General features: G+C 55.8%; 5 protein-coding genes across 9 annotated transcripts; 4 read left to right on the top strand and 1 right to left on the bottom strand.

Moving 5' to 3' along the window:
• The first annotated feature begins 312 nt into the window (after positions 1 to 312).
• LOC127604904 (mitogen-activated protein kinase kinase kinase 14-like) lies at positions 313 to 5026 on the top strand. The gene is made up of 15 exons (XM_052072292.1): positions 313 to 659; positions 959 to 1149; positions 1236 to 1311; positions 1374 to 1800; positions 1995 to 2129; positions 2243 to 2372; positions 2442 to 2579; positions 2750 to 2851; positions 3094 to 3257; positions 3336 to 3486; positions 3602 to 4024; positions 4183 to 4259; positions 4349 to 4457; positions 4538 to 4638; positions 4749 to 5026. Exons 2-15 carry the CDS (start codon positions 981 to 983, stop codon positions 4911 to 4913), a joined length of 2367 nt encoding a protein of 788 aa, XP_051928252.1. The 5' UTR covers positions 313 to 659; positions 959 to 980; the 3' UTR covers positions 4914 to 5026.
• A 1054-nt stretch (positions 5027 to 6080) lies between these two features.
• Positions 6081 to 9855, top strand: arf2b (ADP-ribosylation factor 2b). Of its 2 annotated transcripts, none has more exons than XM_052072298.1 (5): positions 6081 to 6248; positions 7169 to 7326; positions 7495 to 7605; positions 7679 to 7803; positions 8647 to 9855. In XM_052072298.1, the coding sequence occupies exons 2-5, from the start codon at positions 7179 to 7181 to the stop codon at positions 8806 to 8808; spliced, it is 546 nt and encodes a 181-aa protein (XP_051928258.1). In that variant the 5' UTR covers positions 6081 to 6248; positions 7169 to 7178; the 3' UTR covers positions 8809 to 9855. The 2 variants fall into 2 exon arrangements, with proteins under 2 accessions (XP_051928258.1, XP_051928257.1); XM_052072297.1 differs by having other exon boundaries at positions 6083 to 6248; positions 7166 to 7326.
• An 813-nt stretch (positions 9856 to 10668) lies between these two features.
• grb7 (growth factor receptor bound protein 7) lies at positions 10669 to 14550 on the top strand. The gene is made up of 14 exons (XM_052072300.1): positions 10669 to 11031; positions 11379 to 11505; positions 11827 to 11889; positions 11963 to 12119; positions 12197 to 12318; positions 12431 to 12505; positions 12639 to 12887; positions 13011 to 13109; positions 13230 to 13313; positions 13395 to 13511; positions 13641 to 13698; positions 13777 to 13867; positions 13961 to 14054; positions 14119 to 14550. Exons 1-14 carry the CDS (start codon positions 10934 to 10936, stop codon positions 14263 to 14265), a joined length of 1581 nt encoding a protein of 526 aa, XP_051928260.1. The 5' UTR covers positions 10669 to 10933; the 3' UTR covers positions 14266 to 14550.
• A 666-nt stretch (positions 14551 to 15216) lies between these two features.
• On the top strand, positions 15217 to 25510 carry LOC127604903 (SRC kinase signaling inhibitor 1-like). 4 transcript variants are annotated; one of them, XM_052072289.1, is made up of 19 exons: positions 15217 to 15414; positions 17094 to 17347; positions 18535 to 18561; positions 20241 to 20421; positions 20492 to 20621; positions 20701 to 20878; positions 20960 to 21738; positions 21809 to 21898; positions 21995 to 22035; positions 22317 to 22340; positions 22498 to 22667; positions 22771 to 22946; positions 23054 to 23184; positions 23292 to 23439; positions 23519 to 23717; positions 23821 to 24106; positions 24188 to 24297; positions 24385 to 24489; positions 24611 to 25510. In XM_052072289.1, the coding sequence occupies exons 2-19, from the start codon at positions 17111 to 17113 to the stop codon at positions 24746 to 24748; spliced, it is 3150 nt and encodes a 1049-aa protein (XP_051928249.1). In that variant the 5' UTR covers positions 15217 to 15414; positions 17094 to 17110; the 3' UTR covers positions 24749 to 25510. The 4 variants fall into 4 exon arrangements, with proteins under 4 accessions (XP_051928249.1, XP_051928247.1, XP_051928248.1 ...); XM_052072287.1 differs by lacking the exon at positions 15217 to 15414 and having other exon boundaries at positions 17039 to 17347; XM_052072291.1 differs by lacking the exons at positions 15217 to 15414; positions 17094 to 17347 and adding an exon at positions 17640 to 17808.
• ccr10 (chemokine (C-C motif) receptor 10) lies at positions 25355 to 27309 on the bottom strand. Its single transcript, XM_052072296.1, has 2 exons — positions 26895 to 27309; positions 25355 to 26821 (listed from the first exon to the last, which is right to left on the bottom strand). Exon 2 carries the CDS (start codon positions 26818 to 26820, stop codon positions 25786 to 25788), a length of 1035 nt encoding a protein of 344 aa, XP_051928256.1. The 5' UTR covers position 26821; positions 26895 to 27309; the 3' UTR covers positions 25355 to 25785.
• Positions 27310 to 27372: the final 63 nt, after the last annotated feature.

Raw genomic sequence — 27372 nt, 5'->3', positions numbered from 1 at the left:
GAGTTTTATGGTGTCAGTGGTACATTGATTAATTGTTGAAGCTCTTGGAATTTTAGCCTCTCCAATAATCGAGTAATTATTGCGCGGTGAATCATGACTAATTTATAAAACAAAATATTTTTTTTTAAATTACACTGCAGTAAAGGTTAGTGAATTTTAGCAGTAGTACATACAAATAAACAAATGACTAATTCAATTCAGATGTCCTTGAACAAGGTGAGACATCTACATAATCTAAATAAGTTGGAAGTCTGTTGACTTGATTTTACCTTAGCTTAGCTTAGTTTAGCTTCGAAGCGACAAGTTGCTGTCGTTTGAGAACTTCAGTATCTTCATTGGTCCGTTCCTCCCCCCCATCAAAGCCCACCTAAGGCCTCCTTTACGTGTTGCCAGGGAGAGAACACACACACGCACACACACATATTTGCATCAGTGTCAGTGGGGGGCGCAAGAATGTCGTTCGGGCAAGAGGGGTTGGCTTCTTGAACACGTCAAAAGTTGTTTGGGCCAATGAGAAGTGTTTAGGGGAGGAGGACAGGAAGCGTCGAGATGACACTGGACCCACAAAGAAAGATCTAGACACTCGGGAAGGACCAGCACCCCATCTGCCGGACCTACCAGGGGAACCCACAACAACCCCGCTGGCAGGATCGAAGCGGGTAAGTGGCGGAAACGGGAAATGAGGCAGCGGAGCATCATGGGAAAGCTAATGATGTCATCACGCTTGTCATTGTAATGAGTTGAACGTGGTACTGTTTGTCATATTCCTCGTCCTTCCTTCCTTGTTGTCGGTTTGCCGTGGTAAACGCCGGCTAATTCGCTGTCGGTGTCAACGTGTCGACTGGAGGAAGACAAAGTCGGACAGCTGCACCCTGGCGCGGTGGCGCCAAAACCTCCGACGCTATTTTTAGCCCATGTTGTTCCTGATTTTGATGTCACTCTCATCTTTGACACGCAGCAGGAAGTCAAGGTTGGGTCGCATGCTGGACCCTCGCCGGGGCTACGACCGCGAGTGGCAGCGGCGGGTCGGTCCCCGCCCCCTCGGCCGGGCCATGCTGCTGGGAACCGCCGAGCTGCTGGACGACACCGGACAACCGCCGGTGCCTTCCGGGGAACCTTTACGTCTGTCCGTCGTGGCGCAGGCTGAGAGTGAGACAAACGCACACGTTTAATTCAATGGCTTCCCATTGCGTCCAACACTGGGTCCGAAAACTGTGTGACTCCTCTGTTGACAGGTGAAGACTTGCAGGAGTTCAGCCCGACGCACGTCCACCGTTGCGACTCGCGCCTTGGCCTCGTCCACGCATCCAGGTAACTCGTATCACGCCAGTCGCCGCCATTGACAGCGACCGGTCAACTGCTCACGTGCACAGGAAAGAAGCCTGGCAAGCGAATTCCAAGTCAGAACAACAAGAAGGAGTCGACGTCACAAGTTTTCCAGCCCGAGGCATCTGCTGGTCCCGTTCGGCAAACCAAGTGACGATGTCGCCCTGTGATGTCATCACTCCCCCTCCTCAGTTTAAGGACTGGCAGCACGACGGCGATGGCGGCTCACCGCAAAGCACGCATCGACTGACCAGCAGCTGCCAGCCTCACACAAGTAGGAATGAAAATGATTGGTCGCCCCAGCGAGTGTCCGGCGCTTTTAGCTCCCTGTTGGCTCGGAGAGAATGTGGCTCCGCCTCCTCGCCAGCGGCCGAAGTCGTGTCGCTTTGCCCTTCCTTCACATACGGCAGCACGCGCCACCTGCTGGACTGGAGTACGAGTGCGCACGGCAACCAGGGCTTCCTCTTGCATCGGGTCAGCACAAACACAACGCACACATATTCACACGTACACACAAAACACACACAAACATCCCACACGAATATAGATACACAGAGACAGTACACACGGACACGAACAGACCACACAAGACTCACACACAAGCATGGCAGGTGTTGCACACATTCACACAAAACACTGAGCAGTTGTTTTGCATTTGCGTCGTGTAGAAGCTGCGACCCATCGCGGGTCGTTATCGAGAGGGTCGCGAGTACGACGTCTTGCGTCACATCCACAGCGGCGCCTACGGAGACGTTGTGTGTGTACGCGACTACGCAACACGCTTCACGTGCGCCGCAAAGAAGGTCAGCTTCTCTGTGTTTGTGTGTGTGTGTGTGTGTGTGTGTGTGTGTATGTTGTGTGCGCCACTCTCATCATTCATGTTGAGCGGTGTGTGTGTGTGTGTGTGCACATTCAGGTTCCTGTGAGTCACTTCCGCGAAGAGGAAGTGAGGTCATGGAGCCTGGCGACGTCCTCGCGGGTGGTGCGCCTGTTTGGCGCAGTGAGGGAGGGTCCCAACATGATCCTCTTCATGGATTTGAAGCCAGGTAACCTTTGACCCCCGTCCACACTCGCCGCCTTCGCCATGACACCAATGTGGAACGCTCACTCCACAGCCGGACTGGCTCAGCTGCTGGGGGCGAACGGCGGCGGCGACGGCCTGCCCCGAGACCTGTCCCTGCACTACCTGCACCAAACTCTGGGGGCACTGCAGCACCTCCACAGCAGGAACGTGCTGCATCTGGATGTCAAAGGTCGCAGGGCTACCTGAACATAGTCAGCTCGTCACATCATCTTAACCTGTGTTTGTGTGTATATGTGTGTCTGTGTTGTCTTTGTGATGTGTCTATGCGTATGTGTGCGTGTTTGTCCAAGTGTGTGTGTGCGTGCGCGTGCGTGTGTGTGTGTGTATGTGTTGATGCAGTGGACAACGTGCTGCTGTCAGCTGACCTCACCAAGTGCTTCCTGTGTGATTTCGGACTTTCTCGTGTGCTGGACGAGAACGGTCGCACCACCAAAGACATGGGTAAAAACACACACATGCACACACAATCAAATGAATCATTATGGATTACGTGACTGGGTAGACCCTGGACTGGTTGCCTACCAATTGCACAGCGCAAATAAAACAACCCTTCCTTCCATCCACTCACACCTTTTCGAAAATGTCGTCTCCATAGGGGTGACAATGCAAACTTAAGTTTAAAATGTCATTTTCCTCCGTAATTAGAGTGTGTGAATGCGTGTGTTGGGTACGCGCACGTGTAGGAGCATCCTTCCCGGGCACGGAAAGCCACATGTCGCCCGAGGTGGCACGTGGCGAGTGTCCGAGCGGCAAGGCGGACGTTTGGAGTAGCTGCTGCATGCTGCTCCACATGCTCAACGGACGACACCCGTGGATACGACGTTACGCGCAGCCGCTCTGTCTGCACGTAAGACGTCGCTCTCGACGCACAGATTCGTACAGAAAACAACAACGATACAAGTCGTGACTCTCTTGCGTTTGTCAGATCGTCACGCAGCCGCCGCCGCTGTGGGAGGTGCCGTCCGGCTGCGACCGCTCCACACTCAAAGTCTTCCGTGCCGGACTGCGCAAGGATCCCGATAGACGGGCCACGGCTGCGCAGCTTCGGGGGAATACCGCAGTCGCCCTCGCAGTGGGTATGTTGCCCTCTGTGTGTGTGTGGAGGGGGCGGGGGGGTTGCCATGTTAGCGGCGCAGTCGTGCATTTCAAGCTAACATATCACGTGATCACACGGTCTCCTTGGCCGCGCAGTCGGAGGCGTGAGCGCCGCCTCGCTGGAAATGGCCCGTGACAAACTCAAGACGTCCCAAACCGCGCCCGGCTCCCTTTCTCCCGCCATGCGCTGGGTGAGCCCCTGGCGGACGGCAGCGGCCCTCGAGGATAATTCGGAGGACGACGATTCGCTCGCTCTGGATCGGGAAGGCCAGCCCGCGTCTCTGCGGGATGAGACCGCCTGGGACTCGGACTCGGGATCGGGGTCCGATTCCGATTCGGATTTGGACATTTACGTGGGGGAAGAGGACGGTGACTACGAGGGGGACTGTGAGGATGAGGATGACGAGGGGGAGGATGAAGCATCGACACAATACCTCCGAGCCCTGATGGACGTTTTCCCGGTTTTGCGGAGGGGCCAGGTGGCAGGGGACTCGGACGGCGAGGTGCAACAGCCCCCAGGTGTTTACTCTGTTCAAAAACACACACACACACCACTTAATAAGCATTCGCTCTCACCCACTACTGACAAACTCTGACACAAAACTCACACACACACGTGACTCCAACGCATTTTCTGCTCACACACGACTGAAATGCTCCTTTTTTTTGTTGGCTAGGCATGCTGACACCGTCCCCTGAGCCGCGAGACGACCCCCCCTCCTGCTTCAGCAGCTCGTCACAAGTCTCACAAAAGGTATGCGTGGCGCATGTCCAAGTGGATCCATTTCATCGTGGATAATTCACCCCCCCCCCCCTCCTGTCCCCCGTCCCCCATTCATCCAGGACTCTGAGTGCTCGTCGGACGACCTGAGCTCCGGGATCTTCTCCTCCAGCGGGGGTCACGCGGAGAGTTCGGCCTGGGCGCGGGGGCCCCCCCTCCGCCGCTTTGAAGGTAATGCCGCAAGAACGGCACGCAGCGGCCACAGCGGAGAGCGGCTTGAGCCTCACGTTTGGTCATGTGACCCCCGTCAGGCGTGGACATTTGGATTGAGGACGCTCGGGGTCGGCGCGTGAGAATTCGGGAACGGCGACAGGTCCGAGTGGGACACGTGGCCATCGGAATCAGCGAGCAGGTGATGCCCGCATTCACTTGCCCAATTTCACGGGGCTGTACTGTACTTCCATCGGGAACAGTCTGACACAGTGATGTGGAAGGTGACATCATTTCCTGTCTTCCAATCAGATGTCAACAAGTCCCTTTACCTTGGAGACGCTGGACAGGAAGTCGGTCTGCTTCAGGCAGGAGATCTGCGAGTCTTGTCTGTGGCTTCGCTGCGTGGAAGCGCCCGACTCATGCCCACGATGGATGTGGCGAGTTCGAGATGGCAAACTGGAAGTCCGCCAATGACCCGGACTTGTCGGAAGGAGCCCGATGTTTCACTCCGGACCGACAGAGGGCGGCGTCTCGTTGGGCTGCCTGCCGCTACGGCAGGAACGGAGCAAATGCTAACTTCCTTAGCTCCGCCAGACGATTTTTGTTTTTCATGTTGAAAGGGTGTTAGCAAGAAGCCTAGCAACAAGTTAACATCTGATGGATTTAGCTTGTGACATTCAATATGCAAATGTACTACGTGGTATTTGTAAAGGCACATCACATTTTAAACTACTATTTAATTATTATAAATTAAAATGCTTGGGACTTTCTTGTCATACCAATTCAAGTGTTTTAAAAGAGCAAATTACTTTTTGTGTCCGCGAGAGTGACTAAAGTATGTTTGGACTTTGGGGGAGCAATGTATTTTACAAAGATTAAAACAAGAAAAAAAATTAACCTTCTGTTAATTCCAATGGGACATTGGCTAGTGAGCTAAGAATGAGATGGAGACTTTTTGGTGGGAGTCTTCATGCAATTTATTTCATTTGCTGAAAGAATAGTTCAAGTCGGTTTTATTTATTTGAGCACACACACAAGCCAAAAGACTCTCAAAGAACTACACAAGGCCACACATGACAAACGTTAATGACATCCGCTGACCTCATGCTTGAATTTGAGTTGAACTTTTAACTTGGAGTGCGTCGAGCGCGCACCAGCACTCCGTTTTTGGTGCACTCTGAATGATTGGCACAATTCATTGAGTTTCCAAAAAGTTGGAGTAAGACAGTGCGAGCTCGGAGCGTCAATCAAAGTGTAAATGTTTGCATATTTCATATTAAATGTTGCAGTGGTATTTCCCGAGTGTCTGCCATACGGTTCGGCCAGTCAGCGGAACCGGAAAGATGTGCTTCGACCTGTTTACCCAATGCGGAAGTTGCTTGCGCATTACCCTCTTAATACTAAACAATTACAGTTTATTGACTTTTGTACCTTGTACATTAAAGAGTTTGTATTTTTTTTACTTTTGCTGACGTACAGGAAATGGAAAGTCTTTCAGTAGTTAAATTAGCTAGTGTGAGTTGTTTTTTTGTACTGTCACGCCAAACGAAAGTGTCAAGAATTGTTTTTTTGGGTGGAGGTGCACTTCCGCGACATTTTGTGCAACGTTCCGTACGTCGCTCGGGCGGGCGCGCTGCGATTGGACGACAGCGTGGAGAAGGTGGGACAAACGCGACAGTGGGCGCGTTGCGATTGGTTGCCATCTGATAGTAGGACGCGGCGAAGCACCGGCGTCTCGTCGCTTGCGCAAGACGCCATTTTGGAGTGACGGCCACCCGAACGGTAGAGAACCAAAAGCTCGTCAAAAAGGTAAAGTCGCACCCGATGCCAACGGCGGCTCCCCACCGCTCCGTCCGCGACGGGAAGACGCGTCGACACATCCGAACGCAGCATTTTAACCGTCGAGGCTTGAGCGCGAACTGGCGTTCGCCTCCCCTGTGCTGTGACGCGGCATTTAGCGGCTAGACTAGACATTCTCTTGACGGGCCGATTGGGAAAGGCTCCTCTCGGAAGTTGGATCCCCCCCACCTCCAATCGGTTAGATTAATCCACCGGTTCTTGTATTAAACATTCCCAATAAACTCGTCAATCACAATTAAACAGCGCAGCGCTTTTAGAGGTGATTGTGTGTGTGTGAGAGGGAGAGAGAGAGATGACGTCCGCACAGCTAATGCTAATAGCTAACGTATCCGCCCTAAGCGAAGCTAACGATATCGGCGCTAGCTCCCAACAACTAGTTCCTTTCAAAATCCTATCCAAAGACACGGATCTCCGGCAGTGATTTGACGGTTGCCTTGATTGCGGTAAAAGGGGACCCCACTGATGGGAACTTCGTTCGGAACTATGCGCTGTTTGCGGGCCGTTTGGTGACTTTCAAGGTTCGGTGGTGGAGCAGCGGGCCGCCCGAGTGATTATCTCGGCTTCACTTCGACCGGCAACGACTAAATGTTTGACTTAAACGGCACAAGTGACGCGTGGAACCGCGTGACGTGCCAACGCCCACGGCACGGACAAATGCATGATGAACAATGCGGCTTGGTGAGCGAGTGGGCTAATTGCGACTGCCAGTGCGATGACAGGTGACTGCCAGGCAGCAGGCAGCGGACGTGCACAGAACAAAACAATCGCTCCCCAAAAGTGTGGAGATTGTATCACGCCATTGTTGAATGCACTCCCTTTTGCCGTCTTGTGAGGCTCCTCCACTAATGTGGTTCTCCTCCTTCCAGCAGCGTCGTCACCATGGGAAACATCTTTGCTGGCATATTCAAAGGCCTCTTTGGCAAGAAGGAGATGAGGATCCTAATGGTAGGCCTGGATGCTGCAGGGAAGACCACCATCCTTTACAAGCTCAAGCTTGGAGAAATTGTCACCACCATTCCCACCATCGGTACGTCTCCCCGTCAGGAACTTGCGCTTCTGTTTTTGGGAAAGCGATTGATGCATGGATTACTGCTGAATATGCGCTGGCTGGAAACGGTCGGGCTGTCAACCTTGCTAGCGTGTATGCATGGTTTGTCACATTATCAACGTCCAAATGTTGTCCTCTCTCCTTCAGGTTTCAACGTGGAGACGGTTGAATACAAGAACATCAGTTTTACAGTGTGGGACGTGGGCGGCCAGGACAAAATCCGCCCTCTGTGGCGCCACTACTTCCAGAATACCCAAGGTCAGCTAGCCGCTGGTGTGCCTGCGTCAATGTGTGCGCATGTTGACGTACGTGTGTCTGTGTGCGTGCGCAGGTCTGATCTTCGTGGTGGACAGCAATGACCGGGAGCGTGTAAACGAGGCCCGTGAGGAGCTGGCGAGAATGCTGTCTGAGGACGAGCTCCGAGAAGCCGTTCTGCTGGTTTTCGCCAACAAACAGGTATGCACGCCGCTGCCAATGGAGCCGCTCGAGTGCTCGAATTTGTAGGGTGGCAACTGACAATTATTTGGAGCTGTTGATCATTTTTCCTTTAAATTGGCAAATTGGAAAATGCACAAAGATCAATTGATTTGAATTGATTTGGGGCTTTGGTCTGGAACAAAAACGTTGATTTCAAAGTAAAAGCAGAGGTCTTATTTTGAAAAGCAGTCTGCATTCATGCAGGATAGTAGTTTGGCTGAAAATGTCATCATTTGGACAATTTCGTGTCACTAAGGCATTGTCAAAATATTGAATCATTATAAATGCCTCACATTTCAATGGTGGTTCACAATGGCTATATTATTGATGCAACTGCCATGGGGCAGGCTAACGCAACGTTTTGCTGTCCGTTGCCTCTTGAAACGACTGCCCCCAATCGGCCGACTGACTTTGACTTTGGACTCCCGCATGGTAGCGTCTTTATTTTTTTTTTTTGAGCAGCTTAAAAGAAGCCTGAAAGCCCTTATCTAACTGAGCAAATAGCCCCCCCCCCCATCCCCTTTTTTGGTTTGGGTTTTTTCAAGGTCACAGAGGGCTGTAAAGACGTTCGTCAACAGTCGTAACCATCGCAGTTTTTCTGGTCGGCACTTGTAGCGACAAGAAAAGCTGTTTGCGACCATTCAGTGTTAGGGCAAGTCTGGTGAAAGTCTTTGCAACCGTTCACGAGAAACCAACATTCGGGCTCGGTGAGGTTTGCGCTAAAGCGTGCGTTGGCCCCCCCGGCGGTTGCCAGCACGTGAATGTTGAGTGGCGGGTGCTCACGCCGACGAAGCATGACGCTGTGCACCTTTTCCCCCGCAGGACCTGCCTAACGCTATGAACGCCGCCGAGATCACGGATAAGCTGGGCCTGCACTCGCTGCGCCAGCGCAACTGGTACATCCAGGCCACGTGCGCCACCAGCGGCGATGGCCTCTACGAGGGCCTCGACTGGCTTTCCAACCAGCTCAAGAACCAGAAATGAGCGCTCCTTTTCTTGTTTCTTTGTTCTCTTTCCGCACACCGCGCCGGCACCCCCACTCCCTCGCTCCGTCTGACCCCCGCCCAGCCCCCACCTGCAATCCCACCCCCCACTTGTTACGAGGGTCAGCTGTGGGCTGGGATGGGAGTAACAATGGTGTCCTTTCACACCCCAATCTCCCTCTCAGTCTGCACGCATAACCCACCACCCCCTTGACCCCCTCCCAGAGGAAGCATGATTTTCAATACCCGGCCCCCCTTCACTTTATTAAACGCCTGATTGCTAGATGTCATTTCATTCCTGTAAGAAGCATTTAACCTGTATCAGGTCAGAGTTCACTTGCCCGCTCCCCGTGCTGTCACTCATGAAAATCATGCTGTCTCTGGAATCAGCCCCGTGGCCCCACCCCACCCCAGCACAAGGCGCGTTTGTGGGAGGAGTCCACAAGACTGTGTGACGAGCTTCATTGTCAACATTTCAAACCAACTTTTTCTTTTTCTTCTTGTCGTTTTTCTCGTTCTTCCTGTCACGCGATTCTACTTGTACTTTTGACCGCGCAACCAACCAAAAGCATCCCAGCTGTTTTGACTCCAACAAACAAAAAGGAAAGGAAAGAAAAAAAAATGTCCACCAGCCAGTAACTTTTCAGGTCGCTGGCAGTCGCCATTTGGTCCGGATGAAGGATTATGGCACCCATCGAGACGGCTGCTCCGGATGGGCACTGAGTCGGCGGGCGGCTGGGGGGGGTGTCGTCGGAGGGCTGTTCGTGCCGTCCCTCGCCCATTGGAATGATTGTAAATGTTGAAACTGTGTGGGCTTTTCTCAACACATGAAATGAAAATAAAAACCTGATTTGATCCAAGAAAAGAAACGCGCCATGACGTCGTCACGCACCGCTAACGCAATTCGAACGGGTTGTGTACCCAACTGGGCCACCGGGTGGCGCCAAAGAAGCGTCAACAAGATTGGAAACTTTCGTTTGGGACACAGTCCGCGTTTTGCATTTCTCTGGATCAGTTTTCATCAGAATAAATGTTTATTTGTACAACACTCTGCTTTGTCATTTCACCTGAGTTTCAAACTTGACTTGTGTCTTTACGTTTTTGAATCACTTTTCATTTAAATGATCGTTGGTCAGAGTTATTTGTTTGATTCTAATGTTTTAAATAAAGTTCATGATAAAGTATTTGCAACAAAGTCATTAGTAGACCGAAATTACTTTGCATGGACATATGTACAATTTAAAAACATTCTTTTAATATATTAAAACTTGTAAAATTACATTTCAAACTAATTCCATAAGAATTCATTTATATTTAATTATGATATTGATTGTACAACCGTCATTCATTTGATTCCTTCAAAGTCATTCTTTAGACAAATAAACAGTCTTTGTATCTTTGTATGTCAAGACACACGAAAGCTTCATTTTTTTCTTCATTCTGACAAAGTTCATTGATTATGTCACATGATAATTCACATTTTAATTTTTATAAAGTCCATTTGTACAACAGTCACATTTTGGTTATCTTTTCTTATGAATTCCATCTAACTATTTGTACAGCAAGATCATTTTACCTGAAATTGTTTAGTGCTCCACAATCACTCGTTTTAATTAAATGATTGGGAATGTTCATAAAGTTGCTTCGTTTTTTAAAATTCTTTTTGTAGTTTCAATGTTCATCTGCATATGACAACACGTATGCAGTCATTTTTAGAATTTAATTGTCCTATAACAGCTGCTTGATTCCGTTTTAATGGCCTCGCATTTAGATTAAAATACAAATAAGTTGTTTTTAATGATTTCCTTTTGGGTGGGGAGGTCGGCTGATCCGCAGGTGCGCTATTGACCTGCACGTCAGTCGCTTACCTGGCCGCGTGTGGCTCCTCCCCCTGCAGCCGACCCGCCAAACCGTTGACGTCATCGTCGCCATGATGAGCGACAGCTGAGCGGGGGCGCAGGTGCGCGACACACCTGGGACAAAACGCCGTCAAGCTGGTCGGCTGCGCGTTGTGTTGCTCGCGGCTCACGTGGCGTCACGTGAAAGGATCGGCGCCCGCTGTCCGTGGTAAAGGGGGCAAAAAGGAGAAACGGAAAAACAAGCCAAACGCTTGCGGTGCTTTTACGATGTCGCGAAAGGAAAGTTTGGATGACGACGTCACCCGGCCAGAAGCGCACAGCTCGCAGCCAATCAACATCGCCGGCGGGGAGTTCGTAGCCAGCAGGTGCGTCATGACGTCACCAGCGCGAACTCTGCCACTCTCGGTTTCCTCTCGGTTTTCTGTCAAACACAACACCTCGATCATTTGGATTTTATGGCGTGAAAGGCAAAATATTGGGGGCCATTTTGAGGATATTTTCAGAGGTTGATTAGGGAGATGAATTTTGGTGGCGATAGGTTGTTCATAAAACCACGTTCAGATTTTTTTTTCTCAATGGCGAACTCCTACGAGGACTAAAAAGCTTAATGCCCAGGAAATTGCTTTGAGTATTGTTTTCAAAGCGTTTGTCAACTCCAAGGAGTTAGTTTGGCGACCTTTCCTGTCATGAATGTTTGCGTTTTGTCTTCCAGGGGCAACTGGAGAGAGCGTTTGTCATCGTCGGCTCCACCCGTCCCGAATCCGTTCCCGGAGTTGTGCGGCCTCACCCGCTCTCCCGTCCCCTCGACGACGGCCTCGCTGGCAGCCAGCGACAAACAAGTGAGTCGTAGTCGTCGTCGTCGTCGTCGTCTATTGTCTCCCGCTTGCGGGGTGATGACGTCAGACCAGTTGTGAGTCATGATTGAACAACAGACAGGTTGTGGCGGTTGGTTTTTTATTTTTTATTTTTTTGCATTTACAAACATTCGCGTGCACCCCCCCCCCCCGCTCCCCCCCACGCCCTCTTGCAAGCGGAACTTTCTCGTCGGGCTGGTTTGAACGCTCTCTTCTCGCTTTGGGGAGAGTTTGTCTCCAAATCATTCATCCAAACACGGTCAAGATGTACACGTTTTGTGCATGCCTGTGTGTGCACGTTTGCAGCAGCGTCAGAAGCGCACCTCGGAACCGAGCGAATGGAGCCCTCAAAGTCTGGACGGAGGCAAAGTGAGCACAAACGTGCAGCGACGGAACCGCCCGAGATTGTGACTCACTTTGTGTTTTTCGTGGCGCGCGTCAGCTGCTGAAGGTTTTCGGCGAGGACGAGCATGCCCGCTCGCTTCGGGTGAGCGACGGCGCCACGGCGATGGACGTTTGTCGCATGCTGGTGACGACGGGGGGCTGCGGCGAGCGGGAGCACTGGGCCCTCATGGAGGTCCATCCCGCGCTCGGCCTCGGTAACACGCACGCGCGCGCGCGCCCGCGTAGGCGCTGGCGACCGAGCGCATGAACGAGCCGCACGCGTCTTCCCCAGAGAGGTGCCTGGAGGACCACGAGGCGGTGCTGGAGGTTCAGGCCAGCTGGGCCGTCAAGGCCGACACGCGGCTCGTCTTCTGCAAGAATTACGCCAAGTACGAGTTCTTCCGGAAGCCGGCGGTACGAAGGCCCTCCTCGCCGTGGCATGTTATCACGGCACACCCGTGACCTCATCCGCATGATCAACCCCGTCGTCGCCATGACATCATCATCCATGTCGTCCTTCCCTCAGCTCTTCTTCCCGGACGCCATGATCTCGGACAGTGCAGACGGCGGCAAACCGATGACGTCGCAACAGCTCGTGCAGGTCACAATATGCACGCACATGACACAGACGTGATGAGCGCAATGCACACACGCGGATAACAACATCCAGCGTGGCGTCCCATAGCGGCATCCCACAGGCGAGCATTAGTGACGATCTCCCATTGGGCCTTCAGGATCTGGTCCATTCGGGCTCGTGTCCCGAGATCCAAGGCTTCCTCCACGTGAAGGACAGCACGCGCAAATCTTGGAAGCGCGCGCACTTCTTCCTGCGCCGCTCGGGTCTTTACTCCTCGTCCAAGGGCGCGTCCAAGGAACCGAGACACCTGCAGTACGTGGCCGACCTTCGCGACCTTCACGTCTACAACGTCGTCAACGCACGGAAACTTTACGCCGCGCCCCAAAACTTTTGCTTCGCCATCACGGTCGGTGACCTTTGCCCCGCTTGCGCTTCACCGTGTGATGATGACGTCATCTCATCTGTGTGTGTGTGTGTGTGTGTGTGTGTGTGTGTGTGTGTGTGTGTGTGTGTGTGTGCGCACGCACAGTCCTCAGGAAGTCCGGTCCGCCTTCACCATGTGAAGATGTTGTGCGCTGACAGCGAGCAGACCAGAACCTGCTGGACCTCGGCCTTCCGATTGTTTAAGGTTGGACTTGATTACTTTTGACCAATCGGCTCTCTGACGTCTGACACGCTTTAATGTGTGTGTGTGTGTGTGTGTGTGTGTGTGTGTGTGTGTGTGTGTGTGTGTGTGTGTGTGTGTTAGTATGGGAAGCAGCTGCAGTGTAACTTCCAACAGTCCAAGTTGACCCATCGCGGTCTGGAGGGAAGCAACCTGACGGAGGGCAAAGTGAGCACGAAGACGCACAATGAAGGTGATTTTTTTTTTATTTTTTAATTTTTTTTTATTTTCTTTCGTGTGTGCTTCCAGGCCAAGTCGGAGGACAACCTGGTGGCCATGGACTTTTCCGGAGGCTCCGGCGGTCGAGTCATCGAGAACCCGAGCGAGGCCGAGTGCGCCGACTGGCAGGAGGGCCGAGCGCGGCGGGTGAGGAGGGGGCGGAGCAACTCGTTGTGTGAGGGGGCGTGGTCCATCAGCAGTGATGTCATCACTGCACTCTGACTTGTTTTGTGTGTGTGTATAGTTTAATTTTTATTATTTTTTTTAATTTGTCAGCGTCGTGAAGGTCTTCGCAGCAGCCTGCCCAACTTGAGCTCAGCCTCAGGACCGCCCCGTAAGTCGCCGCCGCCGTCTCGTTGGCGGTTCGTCTTTGCGCCCAAGGCGACCTTGATCATCTTGTTGGCAGTGTTAGCAGTGCTCCACGCCGGCCAGGCGTGGTTCCACGGTAACGTGTCCCGGAAGCGAGCGGAGACGCTGCTCGAGGAACAGGGCCTGGTTGACGGGTGAGCCCGGCGGTCGCCATGGCAACCGCATCACCGTGGCCTACTTTGGGAGTGCCAACGTAACACGGTGTGTGTGTGTGTGTGCGTGTGCAGGACGTTCCTGATTCGAGTGAGCCAGCGGCACGCTCAGTGTTTCGTGTTGTCGCTGTGCTTCGAGCTGAAGGCCAAACACTTCCTGGTCATCCCTGTGAGCGCTTCCCGCGTGCGTGCGTGTGTGCGCGCACACGTGCTGATGGCCTTTGTGCTTCCAGTGCGAGGACGGCGGGCGGCAGTACCTGACGATGGACGACGGCGTGACGCTGTTCACCGACCTCCTGCAGCTGGTGGACTTCCACCAGATCAACAAGGGCATCCTGCCCGTCTGCCTCAAGCGCCCGTGCGTGTGCGCGGCGCTTTGACCCGTCAACCGCCGCGTGAGGCCACGCCCTTTTTACCGCCGCCCTTTTTTTCAAAATGACTGACGGCGACACGTGCGCGCACGTTTGTCGACGGATGGTCACGCCCGCGCAGGGTCATGTGACCCGAATCGGAAAGTACCATGTCACCCTCCCCCCCCCTCCCTCCACACCCACCACATTTTGTACATTTTAGCACATTTGTAATATTTGAGCGTGATTTTTTTTTTAAATTCAGAACTAGGTTTGTAAGTTTTCTACGTATAAAATAAAACGTTTCATATGAAAGGTGAGTCGCATGCCTCATTGGTTTAAAAAGGCGCCCACATGACGCAAGTGTCATTGATGGAGGTTGTCCATTTGCCCATGTTGAGAGAGTGTGGGGGAGGGGGGGGGGCAGGCCAGCAGGAAGTGACCTTCCATTGGCTGGGTGGAGTCTCTTGTCATAATGGGCCATTGCCCCCACTTACACCCCCCCCCCGCCCGCGTGTCCTATGATGTCAATCACCAATCAATCGGCAAAGCTGCCATGATGACGTCGCAGATGTTTTGGCAGCTGGAGGTGAGAACTTTCCCAGGCGCAAAAACACGCTCTCTCTGCATGGTTTTATTTGTTGCTAGAATTCATGATTCATTTATCGGCATGCAGCAAGCACTTCAAACGCTGAGAGCCCCCCCCCCCACAAAAAAAACCGTTGCCCTCGCTATTTCCTCTCAACACACACACGTGCACGCACACGTGCATGCACAAGTACAAACACAAACATGCATTGACGTAAACACACACTTGCATAGACACACACACACACACACACAGGTAGACTTGTGTGTCATGGACATGAGGCTGGTGCTGAGATGAAAGTTGGTGCAGATGTGCCGTCGCCCCTTTAAGAGGCTGCGGGAATGGGGTGGGGGGGGGCGGTGTGCTGGGGGCATCCATAAAATAAGACTTTATCCAGCGTCCGCCGTCTTGCCAGACGCGCTGGCTCACACGAGCGGCGCCACCGAGATGGCGAGACGATGAGGAGCGCGGCGGTGGCGTGAACGGGAGGAGGAGGAGGAGGTCGTGGAGGAGGCGCCGTCGTCGTCGTCGTCGTCGCACTCGGAATGGGCAACTCGTCCTTCCCAGGCATGTAGCCGCCGCCGCCGCAGGTATTCTTAACTTTGTCGCCGCTCTGGACTTTCCCCGGCTGTCTTTCTTGCTCACGCGTGCGCGTCTCCGCCGTCTGCGGGTTGCCGTCGCGGCGGCGCGGCCTTTGCGACACAGAAGGAAGCCAGCCGGCGCATCTTCCTGACGGTACTCATTGTCGGCTGCCGTCGGTCCTATGAGGGCTAGCCGGAGGCGACTTTTGGTACTTTGGCACGACCGGCGGGGGGCTAATCGCATTCCCGGCCCATCTGCGCAATCGGGGAAACCCCGCAATAGACAAATGGCCGACTTTTTAGAGCGGCGCGTCCATTTTTTTAAGATCACACTTTTTAAAATCATCCAAACAGGTTTGAACACTTTGAGAGAGCGAGAGCAATGGATGAGACAAACATTTTCTACAAACTGTGTATACTGCAATTGGATTCCCCCCCACCCTCCCCCAACCAACAAACATCTCCGCATGCCGCTTTCCGTAGGCATAAAAAGCAGGATGTGATGATTTGAATTAATTTCGCGTTCAATCATCGAAAACCGGCCTGTGTGATGAGATACGTGTTCCATCATCTAGCAGCCAACACACACACACACACTTCTACACACTACCGCACAATTTTTTTAAAAAACATGAATTAGTAGGACCGCAAATCCGTGATGGAGCCTGATTGACTTTTTCCCTGACTAAGTCCTCTTGGTACTTTTGTTCCAACGGGACAAGGTGCGACACTACCTGGAGGACTCGCATAAGGTTGATGGTGAAAAGTTGTGAAAGCGTCACAAGGCTGAAAATGCGAAAACGCCCCATGAGCGGGTGACGCGGCTCTCGTGTCTCCGATTGGCTGACTTCCGGTCCGCAAAACCGGGCGCCTCCACAGCTCCTTTTTGGAAAGGCGGCGTACGCGCTAGCGAGAGGGAAGCGGCCGGGTAGCATTGCGACATCACACAAGGCGGCAAGAAAGCGGCGTCGCTGGAAGACGAGGAGGTGGGGGTGGCCTGGGGGGGGGGGCGGTCTCACAGGGGGCACATGTGCGGCACCCAGATAGAGGAGGTGGAAAAGTGGAGCGAGAGATTGAAGCGCTTCATTCTCCGCCAGAGAGGATTAAAGAGGCGAGCGAGGCGGGGGGGGGGGGGGGGGGGTGAACAGCCGAGTGGAGAAGGAGGAGGAGAGGGCTCACCAGATATCAAGACGATGCTAAGCCAGCGGGGGGCGCCGGCCCGCTCTGTAACGCGTGCCAGGAACGCCCCCCCCCCACACCCCTCAAACCTTCACAAGTCCGCCTGTGCCTTTTGGCATCGAGTTAACATACGCCTCAGTGCTATCATGTGAAGGCGTGTCGGTGTTCTGTGATTGGCTGACATGACGGTGCGTTTGATGTCACGTGATGGCATGTTGGGGGTGACGGGATGGCCGTTCAAGGCGTGCCGGTGTTCCATCAAGATCACCGGCAAGTTGGGGGGGTGACGTGAATGGTGTTCGACGGGATTGACGAACATGAAGCCATGTCGGTGCTACGAGTGACGCTGTGTCGGGCCGGATCTGGCCCTCCGCCGCCGGTTGGACACCAGTGCCGCACGCCTGTCTCCTGTGAGCGATTAGCGATGTTTCGTAGACGAGATCTCGGCCGCCTCCTCGCGTGGCCTCTGATGCCGTTGCGTCGCCCTCTCGCCTCCCGCGCAGGTCGAGAGAAGAGAAGGAATTCCATGATCTCCGCCAGTGATGCCGAATTCCCGCGGGACTGCCGCTCACCGGCCGGATCCCGGGGAGGCCGGCGCTTCGCCGCCAACGGGAGGTCGGCGTCCTCGTCGCCGGACCGGCGTCGCGACGCGCCGGCGCCCGACAGACCGGAGGCCCCGAACGGCGTCCGCCAGGTCGACGCGGAGCGGCGGAGGGACGCCGACAAGGAGATGTCGCTAGGGGGCGCTGCTCGAGGACGGCAGGTACGTTCGCGGTGAGAAGAAGTCGGCGTTACGTGAACGCACGTCGGCGTTGGACAAATTGCTGTTGCGTCGTTTCCATGACGAGATGTTGGCAAATGCCGCGTGACGTGTTTGGCGTTACACGAAGGTGCGTTGTGGGATTGGCGTAACGCGACCGCCGTTACCTGATTGGCATTACGGGAAGGCAAGGGGGGTGGGGGAGGGAGGTGTGCGGATCGGGGGGGGGTGTCAGCTGAGACGCAGGAGAAAGCGCGAGAGGAGGATGGGGAGGGCATGGAGGAGGGGCGGCGGGGGGAGTGGGTGGGGTGGGGGGGGGGTTGAGCAGGATGCAGATCGCCGCCGTCGTCGCCGCCGCCGCCGTAGCGACGAGCAGGGACTCCGGCGCGGGAAACCCACAGCGGGCGTCTCGGGGAAAATGGAGCGCTGGGAGGAGGAAGAGGGACCAAGACTGAGTAGCCACGGTAACCGTCTCCGCTCGTCCGTCGTCCTCTCAGGAGAAAGGACGATATTCTGCGGCGCCGCCGCCATCCTATTGATGATGTGTGTGTGTGTGTGTGTGTGTGTGTGTGTGTGTGTGTGTGTGTGTGTGTGTGGGCATGGCGCACGTGTGCATGTTGGCGCCGGGACAACCCGCTCGAGAGAAAAGACGTGCGCGTGCGGGTGCACGTGGGTTTGGCCGCAGAGGAAGAGGAAGGGTGTGTACAAAGATGGCCGCTTGTGTGTGTGTGTGTGTGTGTATGTGGAAGCCAATGATGTCACTTCCTGGTGCACGGCGCAAACGAGACACTTTTGGGTGATGTAAGTCAGCAAAGGACTGATTAGGGATGTTCAATAGCTTTTTATTGCCAGTATTCACTTTAGCTGCACACCGATACTAAGTACCGATACTACTATTGATCCTTGTCCTTCTACAAGCCGTGCGAGCCGTTTGATTAATCTCCCAGTTGTTGTAGTCGTTCTACTCGTGAGTCCTAATAGTTGGGCGAGCGTGCAGAAAATTCAACCACTAGTGAAAGGCATGAAGCGTCACTCGTACGATGCCGCCATTGTGCCGATTGTCTTGGGCGAACTCGTAGGATTTCGCGTCGACGCTCCGACGGCTCGCCGCTGGACTTGAGTCAAGCCCGCTGGCGAGTCTTTGACGTTGTGTTCTTTGTTGTTGTTGTTTTTTTTTTTTTGTTCCTCAGCAACAAGCTAACTACTGGAGCTTCAAGGTCAGCAGCGCTCGTCTTCCTTACTCTCTCCATCGTAGCTCGTCGTTCGTCATCCTCATCGCATTTGCGCCAGTCGCGCGCACGCGCCACCCCCAATAAACGGCAAAGACGCGGCAGAGGTCTCTGTTGCCACGGTGACCCCGCATCACACGCTCACATGCTTTTTGAGAATGTTATGATTGGATTGGATCGTCTCTTTCGCCGACGGATGACTGCCGCGCCAGAGAACGACGTTCGATAGAACGCTGACAAATGCACGATCAATTGCATGCTTCCGGATTCGCGAGGCAACATGTTTGACTGAAACAAAAAAAACCTACAATTTTCTTCCTCTTTTTTTTTTATTACACTACATGTAATGTAGTCGAACTCAGTGCTGCCAAACATGTTGTGGTTCGGCGTGGTACTGCACCGACGTGCCCAACTAAGCTCCGTTAAAAAATTAAAAAAATAAAATAAAAACGAGACCGAGAGGGAGAGGGAGAGAGAACTCTCAGAAATGGACTATTGTGTAAAAAATTGCGGCACATGCGAAAGTGCGATTTAGCGGGGGAACGCCAAATTGATGACTTGACATGAAGTGAGTGACGCTAATCCTTCACTCTGCTTAACAATATGGCACCGGTGACTGCTGTTGTCATGGAAACGGGTGTGCAGGCGAGCTGGAAAGATGTCTGCCAGGCTGAAACACACTCACACACACACACACACACACACACACACGCACACACACTCAGGATGAGTGTGCGTGACCACAAATGAGCAAAGGATTTCCTTTTTTTCTGCTCCATTTGTGTGCGTACGTGTGTCAAAATTCTCCCCTCAAATGTATTTATTTTTCACGGGTGTTTTTTGGGGTTCCCCGAATCTATGCGACAGCAGACGAACGTCTTCCACGTGAAGGCAAAACAAATTTGAAGGAAATAAATCACCGTCGCATTTTGTTGCCTGGTCGTTCCCGTTCAATGAGGGCAGCAACACCGCCCTCTCGCGGACACAAGAGGGATGGTTTATCCTCAGGCGAAATTCTGAGACGAGACTTGTGTGTGTGAGCGTGAAAATATCTCGCAGCGGCGTTTGTCTCAAAAATCAATCCACAAAAACAAAATCGATTATTTCCGAGTGCTAAGTCACGACAAACGCTCACACAATATGAACAAACAGTGAAAATCACGGACAAAAAAAGAGGCAGACGGGAAGGACCGTTTCCAAAGACATTGAGTCGCGTTCGGATCGTCGACAGTCAGGAGGAACTTTTTGTCAGGGAACGACCCGACCCGGACATCTCGGTCCCAGTGAGCCGGCTCGAGGACTGAAGGATTTGAGGACTGCTGCTCGCTGACTGATAGGGCGCCGGCTCGTAAATCGCTATTCCCGAGTCGGAGGCTCGCATTCTGACTGTCGGCGCTGATCCGTTGCGCTGCGGCAACCAGCGATGTGTGTGTGTGTGTGTGTGTGTGTGTGTGTGTGTGTGTGTGTGCGTGCGTACATTCACTCATTCATACGCACCCAGTTTTTTTTGTGGTTATTTTGGATTTCTGTTTCGATACATCTCAATCCCTTCAAAGGGATTTTCAGTGGACGTTGGCGACACGATCCAGGTCCCGAACATGAATTTCTGATTGCGCGTTGTCTCGGTTGGCGAGTAACCCGAAATGTTTGCGTTGCGACGGCGGCAGAGTCGGACGCCGCGCGGCAGCGGCCTGAGCCCGACGCCAGGCGGCGGACTTTCGGCCGAGCATCCGGACGTGATGTCCGATCGCGACCTGCCCGCGGCCTTCAGCCGCATGAACCGCCTGCGCCAGAGTCTCCCGCTGGCCCGATCGTCTGCCGGCGGCCCGGCCAAGCTGCACGCGCCAGGTGGGGGTCTCGCCCAAACTCCTTTTAGTCATTTTACTTCCTTTCCTTAATTTCGGCATGTGTGGCGCAGGTATGCTGTTCCTCCAGCTGGGCGAGGAGACCCGCCGCGTGCACCTGACGCACCAGCTGAGCAGCCTGGACACCCTGCGAGCGCTCATCGTGCACATGTTCCCGCAGAGGCTCAGCATGGCCGCGCTCAGGTACGTTGCACTTGAAGCTTCCTTCATCTGGAGCGAATGTTTGCCAAGACGGGGGCCGGGGGCCTGTGGCGGTTTTCAGGTCTCCCAGCACGGCCCTGCTGATCAAGGACGAGAGCCGTAACGTCTTCTACGAGCTGGAGGACCCGCGGGACGTTCGGGACCGCTGCGTCATCAAAATCTACTGCAAGGAGCCCGTCTACGGGACGTACCCGGGCCAGCGCCACAACTCGCACCTGCTGGCCAACGGGGACCTGAGGGTGAGTAGCGCCGCACGCCGCCGCCGCTCCCTTGGACCTCCATCCACCTTCTCCATCAATCTCCCGTTTGCGTCCTTCTAGCGCGAGATGGTGTACACCCCCCAGGATTCGCCCCCCGGCCGGCGCGCCCAAGTGTCCTCCCAGCATCGCTCCGCCTCGTCCTCGCCGCCTCAGGGTTCGCCGTCGCGGACGCGGCTGCTTTACGGCGGCGGCGTCCGTCCGTCCTCGTATGCTGGGCCGGCGCTGCCCCAGCACCGCGGCGCGCCGCCGGCGCACCACTCGCCGCCCCCGCCGGCCTTCGCCGCCTCCTCCAGCGCCATCCTGGAACGACGCGACGTGAAGCCGGACGACGAGGCGGGCGGGGCCCGCGGCGTGGCGCTTTTGCGGGCGGACGAGCGCGCGGGCATCTACGCCGACCCCTACTCCCTGGCCATGGACGCCCGCCTGGGCCTCGCCGGGGCGCCGCAATCGCCGCTCACCGGCCGAAGCGACCCGTACGGCTCCTTATACCGGCGAGGAACCGGCGGGGCGGTGTGTTCCCTGATGGAAGGCGGCGGCCTCTACAGAGCGGGCGGCGCCCTTTACAACGACACCTACGCGGCGGCCATGTTGGCCGTGGGCCCGCGCGGACCGTCGCTCTCCTCTCCGCAGAGGATTCCCGATACGCGCGAGGCCTACGCTAGCACGCTGCCGTCGCGCGGCTCCCCTGCCAGGGGCGAGCGGCGGCGAGACTCTGCAATGTCGTCCGTGGGCGGCGACAGTCCCAGAGGTCGGGGGCTGACCTCGGAGCAGCTGTGCCTGCTGGCGGCGGCGGCGGGAGGAGACGGGGGCAGTGTCAGAGCAGATGAGACAGAAACCAGGTGAGCTTTCAAGAGGGTGAGGAAGGTGACTGGCATGATGATGATGATGATGATGTGCGCGGGTGTGAAGGGAGCGCATGGAGGTGATGGAGAAGCAGATCGCCAGCCTGACGGGTCTGCTGCAGCGAGTCCTCAGCAGAGCGCCCGAAGACCACAGCCCGTAAGGCCTCCTTTCTTCCTTCCTTGTCGTGTAGTCGCGCGTCTCCGCTTCCATACTTCCATCCTCGCCTTCTTTTCCGCTTGTGCTCTCCCGAAGGGACCCGATGGAGTCTGCCAGCGACGGCTCGGGGACAGATCGTAAGTTACCTGAATGGAAGCGCTCGCCTGGAGCTTCTGAGTGCTAGCTTGTCAGCGTTAGCGCGTAGCTTCTCATTGCCAGCTTGCGAAAGCCAACGTGTCGCACACACACACACACACACACATTCCTGCACTTGCGGCACAGTGAGGACCGAGTAAAAAGGCCTACAAAGCGAGGACCACCCTTTCTGCAGAACACACACACACACACACACACACACACACACAGCCTCCGCTAACCGCTGCTAGCATGTAACTGCTGCTCATGCTTCTTGTTCTAGCTGGACCTGCAAAAGTAAAGAAAGGTACATATCAACTGTCATTTGGCAAGCTTGTGCGTGAGTGCGTGTGCATGGCTGGCATGTGCATATAAAGTTGAGTTTGCGTGCACGCCGATGACGCATTGTGCGTGAATTCAAAAATGAAGAAAGAAAAGCTGAGTGCAAAAATGATTTATCATAGCCGCGACGCCGTCCGGCCCCCTGGCGCTGATGCCGCCACCCCCGACCGCCGCCGGCGACGCCAACCGGCCACTGACCGTGTCCCGCGTGCAGATGCAGCGCCACCTGCTGGGCCTGCAGCAAAGCACCAATGCGCTGCGTACGCAACTCTCGCAGCTGCGCAACACGCAGGTGCGTGCGGCTGAGTGAGTGTGTGTGTGTGTGTGTGTGTGTTTGTGTGTGTGGCATGCGCACGCGTTGCGACTAAAACGGCCGCGTGCGTGAATGTGATCAGCTGGAGAATCAGGATTGTGTGGTGGCGCTGCTGAGGCAGACGGAGGCGGAGCTTAGAGTGCTGATGCAGGATGCGGCGCGCACTCAAGAGGATCCCCTGCAGCGGCAGCGCCTCCTGGTGGAGGAGGAACGCCTCAAGTACCTCAACCAGGAGGAGATGCTCGTGCACCGGCTGCAGTCAGTACACCTCCCCCCCCCACCCCCGCCTCCTTCGCTGCCTCTCTCCTTCCTTTCCCTGCGCCTCGGGATGGTGACCTTTGACCTTTTGGCCCGGTGCGTGCCAGCGACTTGGAGCGGTGGGTGGAGGACCTGCAGAAGAAGTCGAACACGGCGAGGCTCCCGGTGAGCCAGCAGGACCTCCGGCAGAAGACGCAAGAACTCAAAACGCTGGCCGACACGCTCGGCAGCCTCAAGAGTGAGTACTCGAGTACAAGGGGGTGACTACTCAAGTACTCGACAGTAACTACGGGAGTTTTTTCTTTTTCCTTTTTTTTGTTCTCCCCTCCTCGTCCTCCACGCCAGGCCAGTTCCCGGGCCTGCAGAGCAAGATGCGCGTGGTGCTGCGCGTGGAGGTGGAGGCGGTCAAGTTCCTGAAGGAGGAGCCTCATCGTCTGGAGGCCCTGCTGCAGCGCTGCAACAACGTCCGCGACACACTCGGCACGCTTCGGAGGTAAGCGCCACTTCCTCCCTCCTTTCCGGCCCCGCCCCTCCACCTGACTTGCGCTCTCCTCCTCCTCCTCCTCGAGCAGGCAGGCCAGCGAGAAGGAGCGGGAGGAGGCGGGCGACCAATCGCAAAGGAATTCACCCCGCGGCCCGACGGACAACGCGAGCGACGGCAAGGCGGCGGGCCGCGCTCCCGAGCCGGACAAGACGCCGCCGCCGAGCGCCCGAAGTCGCGTTGCGGCCGAGAAGAGCCTCAACGCGCACGTGTCCGCCGATGTCACTCTGGTGAGTCGCTGGAGCAAAGCGGGCGATGCGATGGGAGAAGGTGGGTCCATTTTTTTTGTATTTAAAAAGCCGTGATGACAAAAGTGTTGATGACGCGTGTCAGGCGGCGGAGCGCGACTGGGCGGAGAAGCGGGCGAGCCTGACGCAGTTCAGCGCCCGGGACATCAACCGCCTGCTGGAGGAGACGCAGGCCGAGCTGCTCAAGGCCATCCCCGACCTGGACTTGGCCGCCAAGACCGTCACCAAACCCGCCGTGCCCCCCAAACCGCTGATGGCCGCCCCCGCGGCTGGCGAGTCGCCGCCGCCGCCGCCGCCGCCGCCGGGCAAAGTGCAGCTGGCGGCGCAGAAGCTCAACAGCATGGATGGCTCCGCCTCCCAGCGAGGCTCGGGTGGGCAAAATGCAAATTGGGTCACCGCGCTGACGTTGCCCGGCGACCGCTCAGCTGTTTGTCATGTGCGTCCCTCCCCAGCGGACGCGGGCGTGTCCCGGTGCCGCACGGACAAGCCGTCCAAGTCTCCGCCACCGCCGCCCCCTCCTCGCCGGAGCTTCCCGTCGGCGCTCGCCGCCAACAACAACAAGGTGAGCGCCGGGGTTGCCGTTTGCGGCCGATCGCGAAGCCGCCCGGAAACTGTTGGATGACGCCCGTCGTCTGCGCCGCGCTGAAAGATGGCGGACGGCGAGCCGTTCAAGCTGAGGCGCGCCACCCCCTCGGACGCGGCCCGTCCCGCCTCCACGCCGCCGGGCCTTCAGGACGACGGCGTCGACAAGGAGGTAGAGCGTCCGGCCTCCGTCTCAGGGGAACCCGCTTTTAGCTGTCAACGCCAAAATGTTGATGTATCTCTGTGACGCGTCCGGTTCAGTTCTCGCCCCGCCCCCCCTTCCCTCCCTCCAGGTGATGGGCGGCTTGTCGGCGTCCGTCAAAGGTCCGACGGTGGCGGCTCGCCTCAAACGTCTGGAGCAAGGAGGCCGCAAGTCCAAAGAGGAAGCGCCGGCGCCGGCGGGGGGCCAGCAGCAGGTATTCCACTTCTAGAAGCGGCGGCGGCGGCGGCGGCGGCGGTGGCGGCGGCGGCGGATTTTGGTCTTCGCAAGCGAGCCGGCTCCTTTTTTCCTTCTGCGTCTTTGTTTGGAATTAGCTTCGTGGCTAACGCGCAATAATCTACTTCTGACCCTTTGTCGCTCGTCTTATCCCCGCGCCTGCCCGTGTTCCGAGCGAGGAACGACCCGTAAGCACAAAAAGGATCATCTTTGGCCAATTCCCGTTTTTTTTTTTTCTGACCGGGGGGGTCAGCTCGGACAACGATGACGTTTCAAAATCGTTTGCATGACAATTCATCCGTAGTCACATGATCAGCCCCCGGCGTCGGCCCGATGATGACCCGCCGACCTTTAACCTCAACCCTTCCCTTTCGTCCAACTCTCGCGGATGACATCGCGGGTGATGACATCACGGGTGATGACATCACAGGCGACGGTGGCGGTGGTGATTTAGACTTTAGACCGTGTCGATGTTGTCGTGCTCTGAAGATGTACAAAAAAAAAAGACAAATGCCATCTATGTTTTCTACTTGTTTTCTATTTTTATACGTACGTAACACATCGACTGTGTAAAATTATTATTTTTTATGATTTAGAGATCTTTTATTTTTTCTGACGACCATCAAGCAAAGCTCCGTCGGCCATTTTCTACCCGTTTCCTGAATATCTTCCGATAGTCCCGCGCGCGGCCCGCACGCACCCGAACCATCGACCGTCTCGTTAGCTTCCGTGGACTTGATGTTCTCCGTCATCGCAATTAGGAGGGAAAAAAAAAAAAATCATACCGAGTGGCATGCAAATTCTAGACGTGCACGCTGATGACTTGTAATCAATAATATTCAGAGACATGAGTGTGTGTCATTGAGAGTTTTTATAAATTGTCGTGAAAGTGGCAATAAAAGAAGAAAGAAAAAAACAAAGTTTGGCGTGAAACTTTTGGAAAGCAGCGCGGAAGCGGACGGGAATTGCGTCAGGTTACATGCAATCGGTGGACCAATTACCAACCCACCAATCAGAAGACCCGGAATCAGATCAGGATTGCGAGGCGGCGCCGTCGGGCCGAACGGCCGACCGGCACCGGCGGCGCAGGAGCTCGAGCGCGTCCCGGCGGAAGCGCCGGCCCGCCAGGACGTAGGTGACGGGATTGAGACAGCAGCGGGCGTACGCCAGGCTGCGCGTGACGTACTCCAGGAGCGGGGCGCAGAGGGGCCGCGCCATCTTGACTGACAAGACCACGCTGTGGGGCAGCTGCAAGAGCAGGAAGAGCGCCACCAGGGCCCCCATCAGCCTCAGCGTGCGGCGGGGGCGCCTGGCCCCGCCCCCGCCGCCGGGCCCCGCCCACAGCGCGCGAGCGATGCCCCCGTAGCACGACGCCATGACCAGGAAGGACAGAGCGAAGACGGCGACGGCGGCGCCGTCGGCGGCCATTTTGACGCCGGGGCTCGCCAGCGTGCCGCAGTAGGCGTCGGCCCCGGAGCCGGCCACGTCGGAGAAGATGATCTCGGGCAGGCCGAGCAGCGCCGCCGCCAGCCAGACGCCCGGCGACGCCGCCGACCTCGCAAACGCCGTCGCTCTCGGACGGCGGCGCGGCGGGTTCCCAATACGCGGTACCACGGCCAGGTAGCGGTCCGCGGCGATGCACGCCAGGAGCAGCAGGCCGGCGTAGGTGTTGACGGCGTAGACGGCGCGCGCCGCCTTGCACGCCGGCGCCGAGAAGATCCAACCCACGTTGGTGTCGGCCGCCTGCAGCGGCAACGTCAGCAGCAGCAGCAGGTCGGCCAGCGCCAGCTGGAACAGGAAGGCGTCCGTCGCCGAGCGGCGGCGGCGGCGATGCGCCGCGAAGGTGGCCATCGCCAAAACGTTTCCCGCCACGCCCAACAGGAAGACCGCGGCGAACAGACACGTCTGGAACACCTTGATGGCCGACTCCTGCTCGCCCGCCTCGCACCAGTCGCCGCCGCCGTCGTCGTAATCGTCCTCCGTCGCCCGCCAATCCTCCAGCGACCAGTTGGCGTACTCGGCAAAGTCGTACGCGTCGGAATCGCCGTCGCCGAGGCCTGACCGCATCCTGCCGTGAGTGCGCCTTCACGTTAGCAAAAGCGTCACGTCGAGCGACGCCTCGGCGAGATCAAAATTCTCACCTTGCCCTCCGCAGTCGCGCCGAGTTGTGCCGGGGGGGGGCGGCGTCATCTTCGACCTTATCGGAGCCCGTCAGCCAATCGGGGACGCGGCCGCCGCGCCGCGACCTCCTGACCTGACGTATGCCGGCTCGCGCTGAACTCTGACCTCCAGATGTACCGAAACTCGAATCGGAGATGAGCCGTTGAGGTCGTCACACCCAGTGAGCTTTCGACCACAAAAAAAAAAAAAAAAAGCCACATCGCAATGCAACTTTTCGTTTCGCCGTGAAGTTGACCCGGGTCAACAGGAAGTTTCCTCAAACCGTCCAAGTCGTCTTTCAGCTGCGAGGCTAACGTGACACTTCCTGCTGCCATTAGCCGCGAGCTAGCATATCCTGCCCTTGAAAAAAGGCCCAACCAGTCGCCGTGTGTTTGTGCGTCTGTTTGGGCAAGCGCGTCTCTTAACGAGGGAGGAAATCCCTCGAGTGGTTCTCGGGGT

The sequence above is a fragment of the Hippocampus zosterae genome, chromosome 7, assembly GCF_025434085.1.
Source record: "Hippocampus zosterae strain Florida chromosome 7, ASM2543408v3, whole genome shotgun sequence".
Classification (NCBI taxonomy): Eukaryota; Metazoa; Chordata; class Actinopteri; order Syngnathiformes; family Syngnathidae; genus Hippocampus; species Hippocampus zosterae.
Note: the sequence above shows the minus strand (reverse complement) of the source record. Positions and strands in the feature narration are given on the sequence as shown.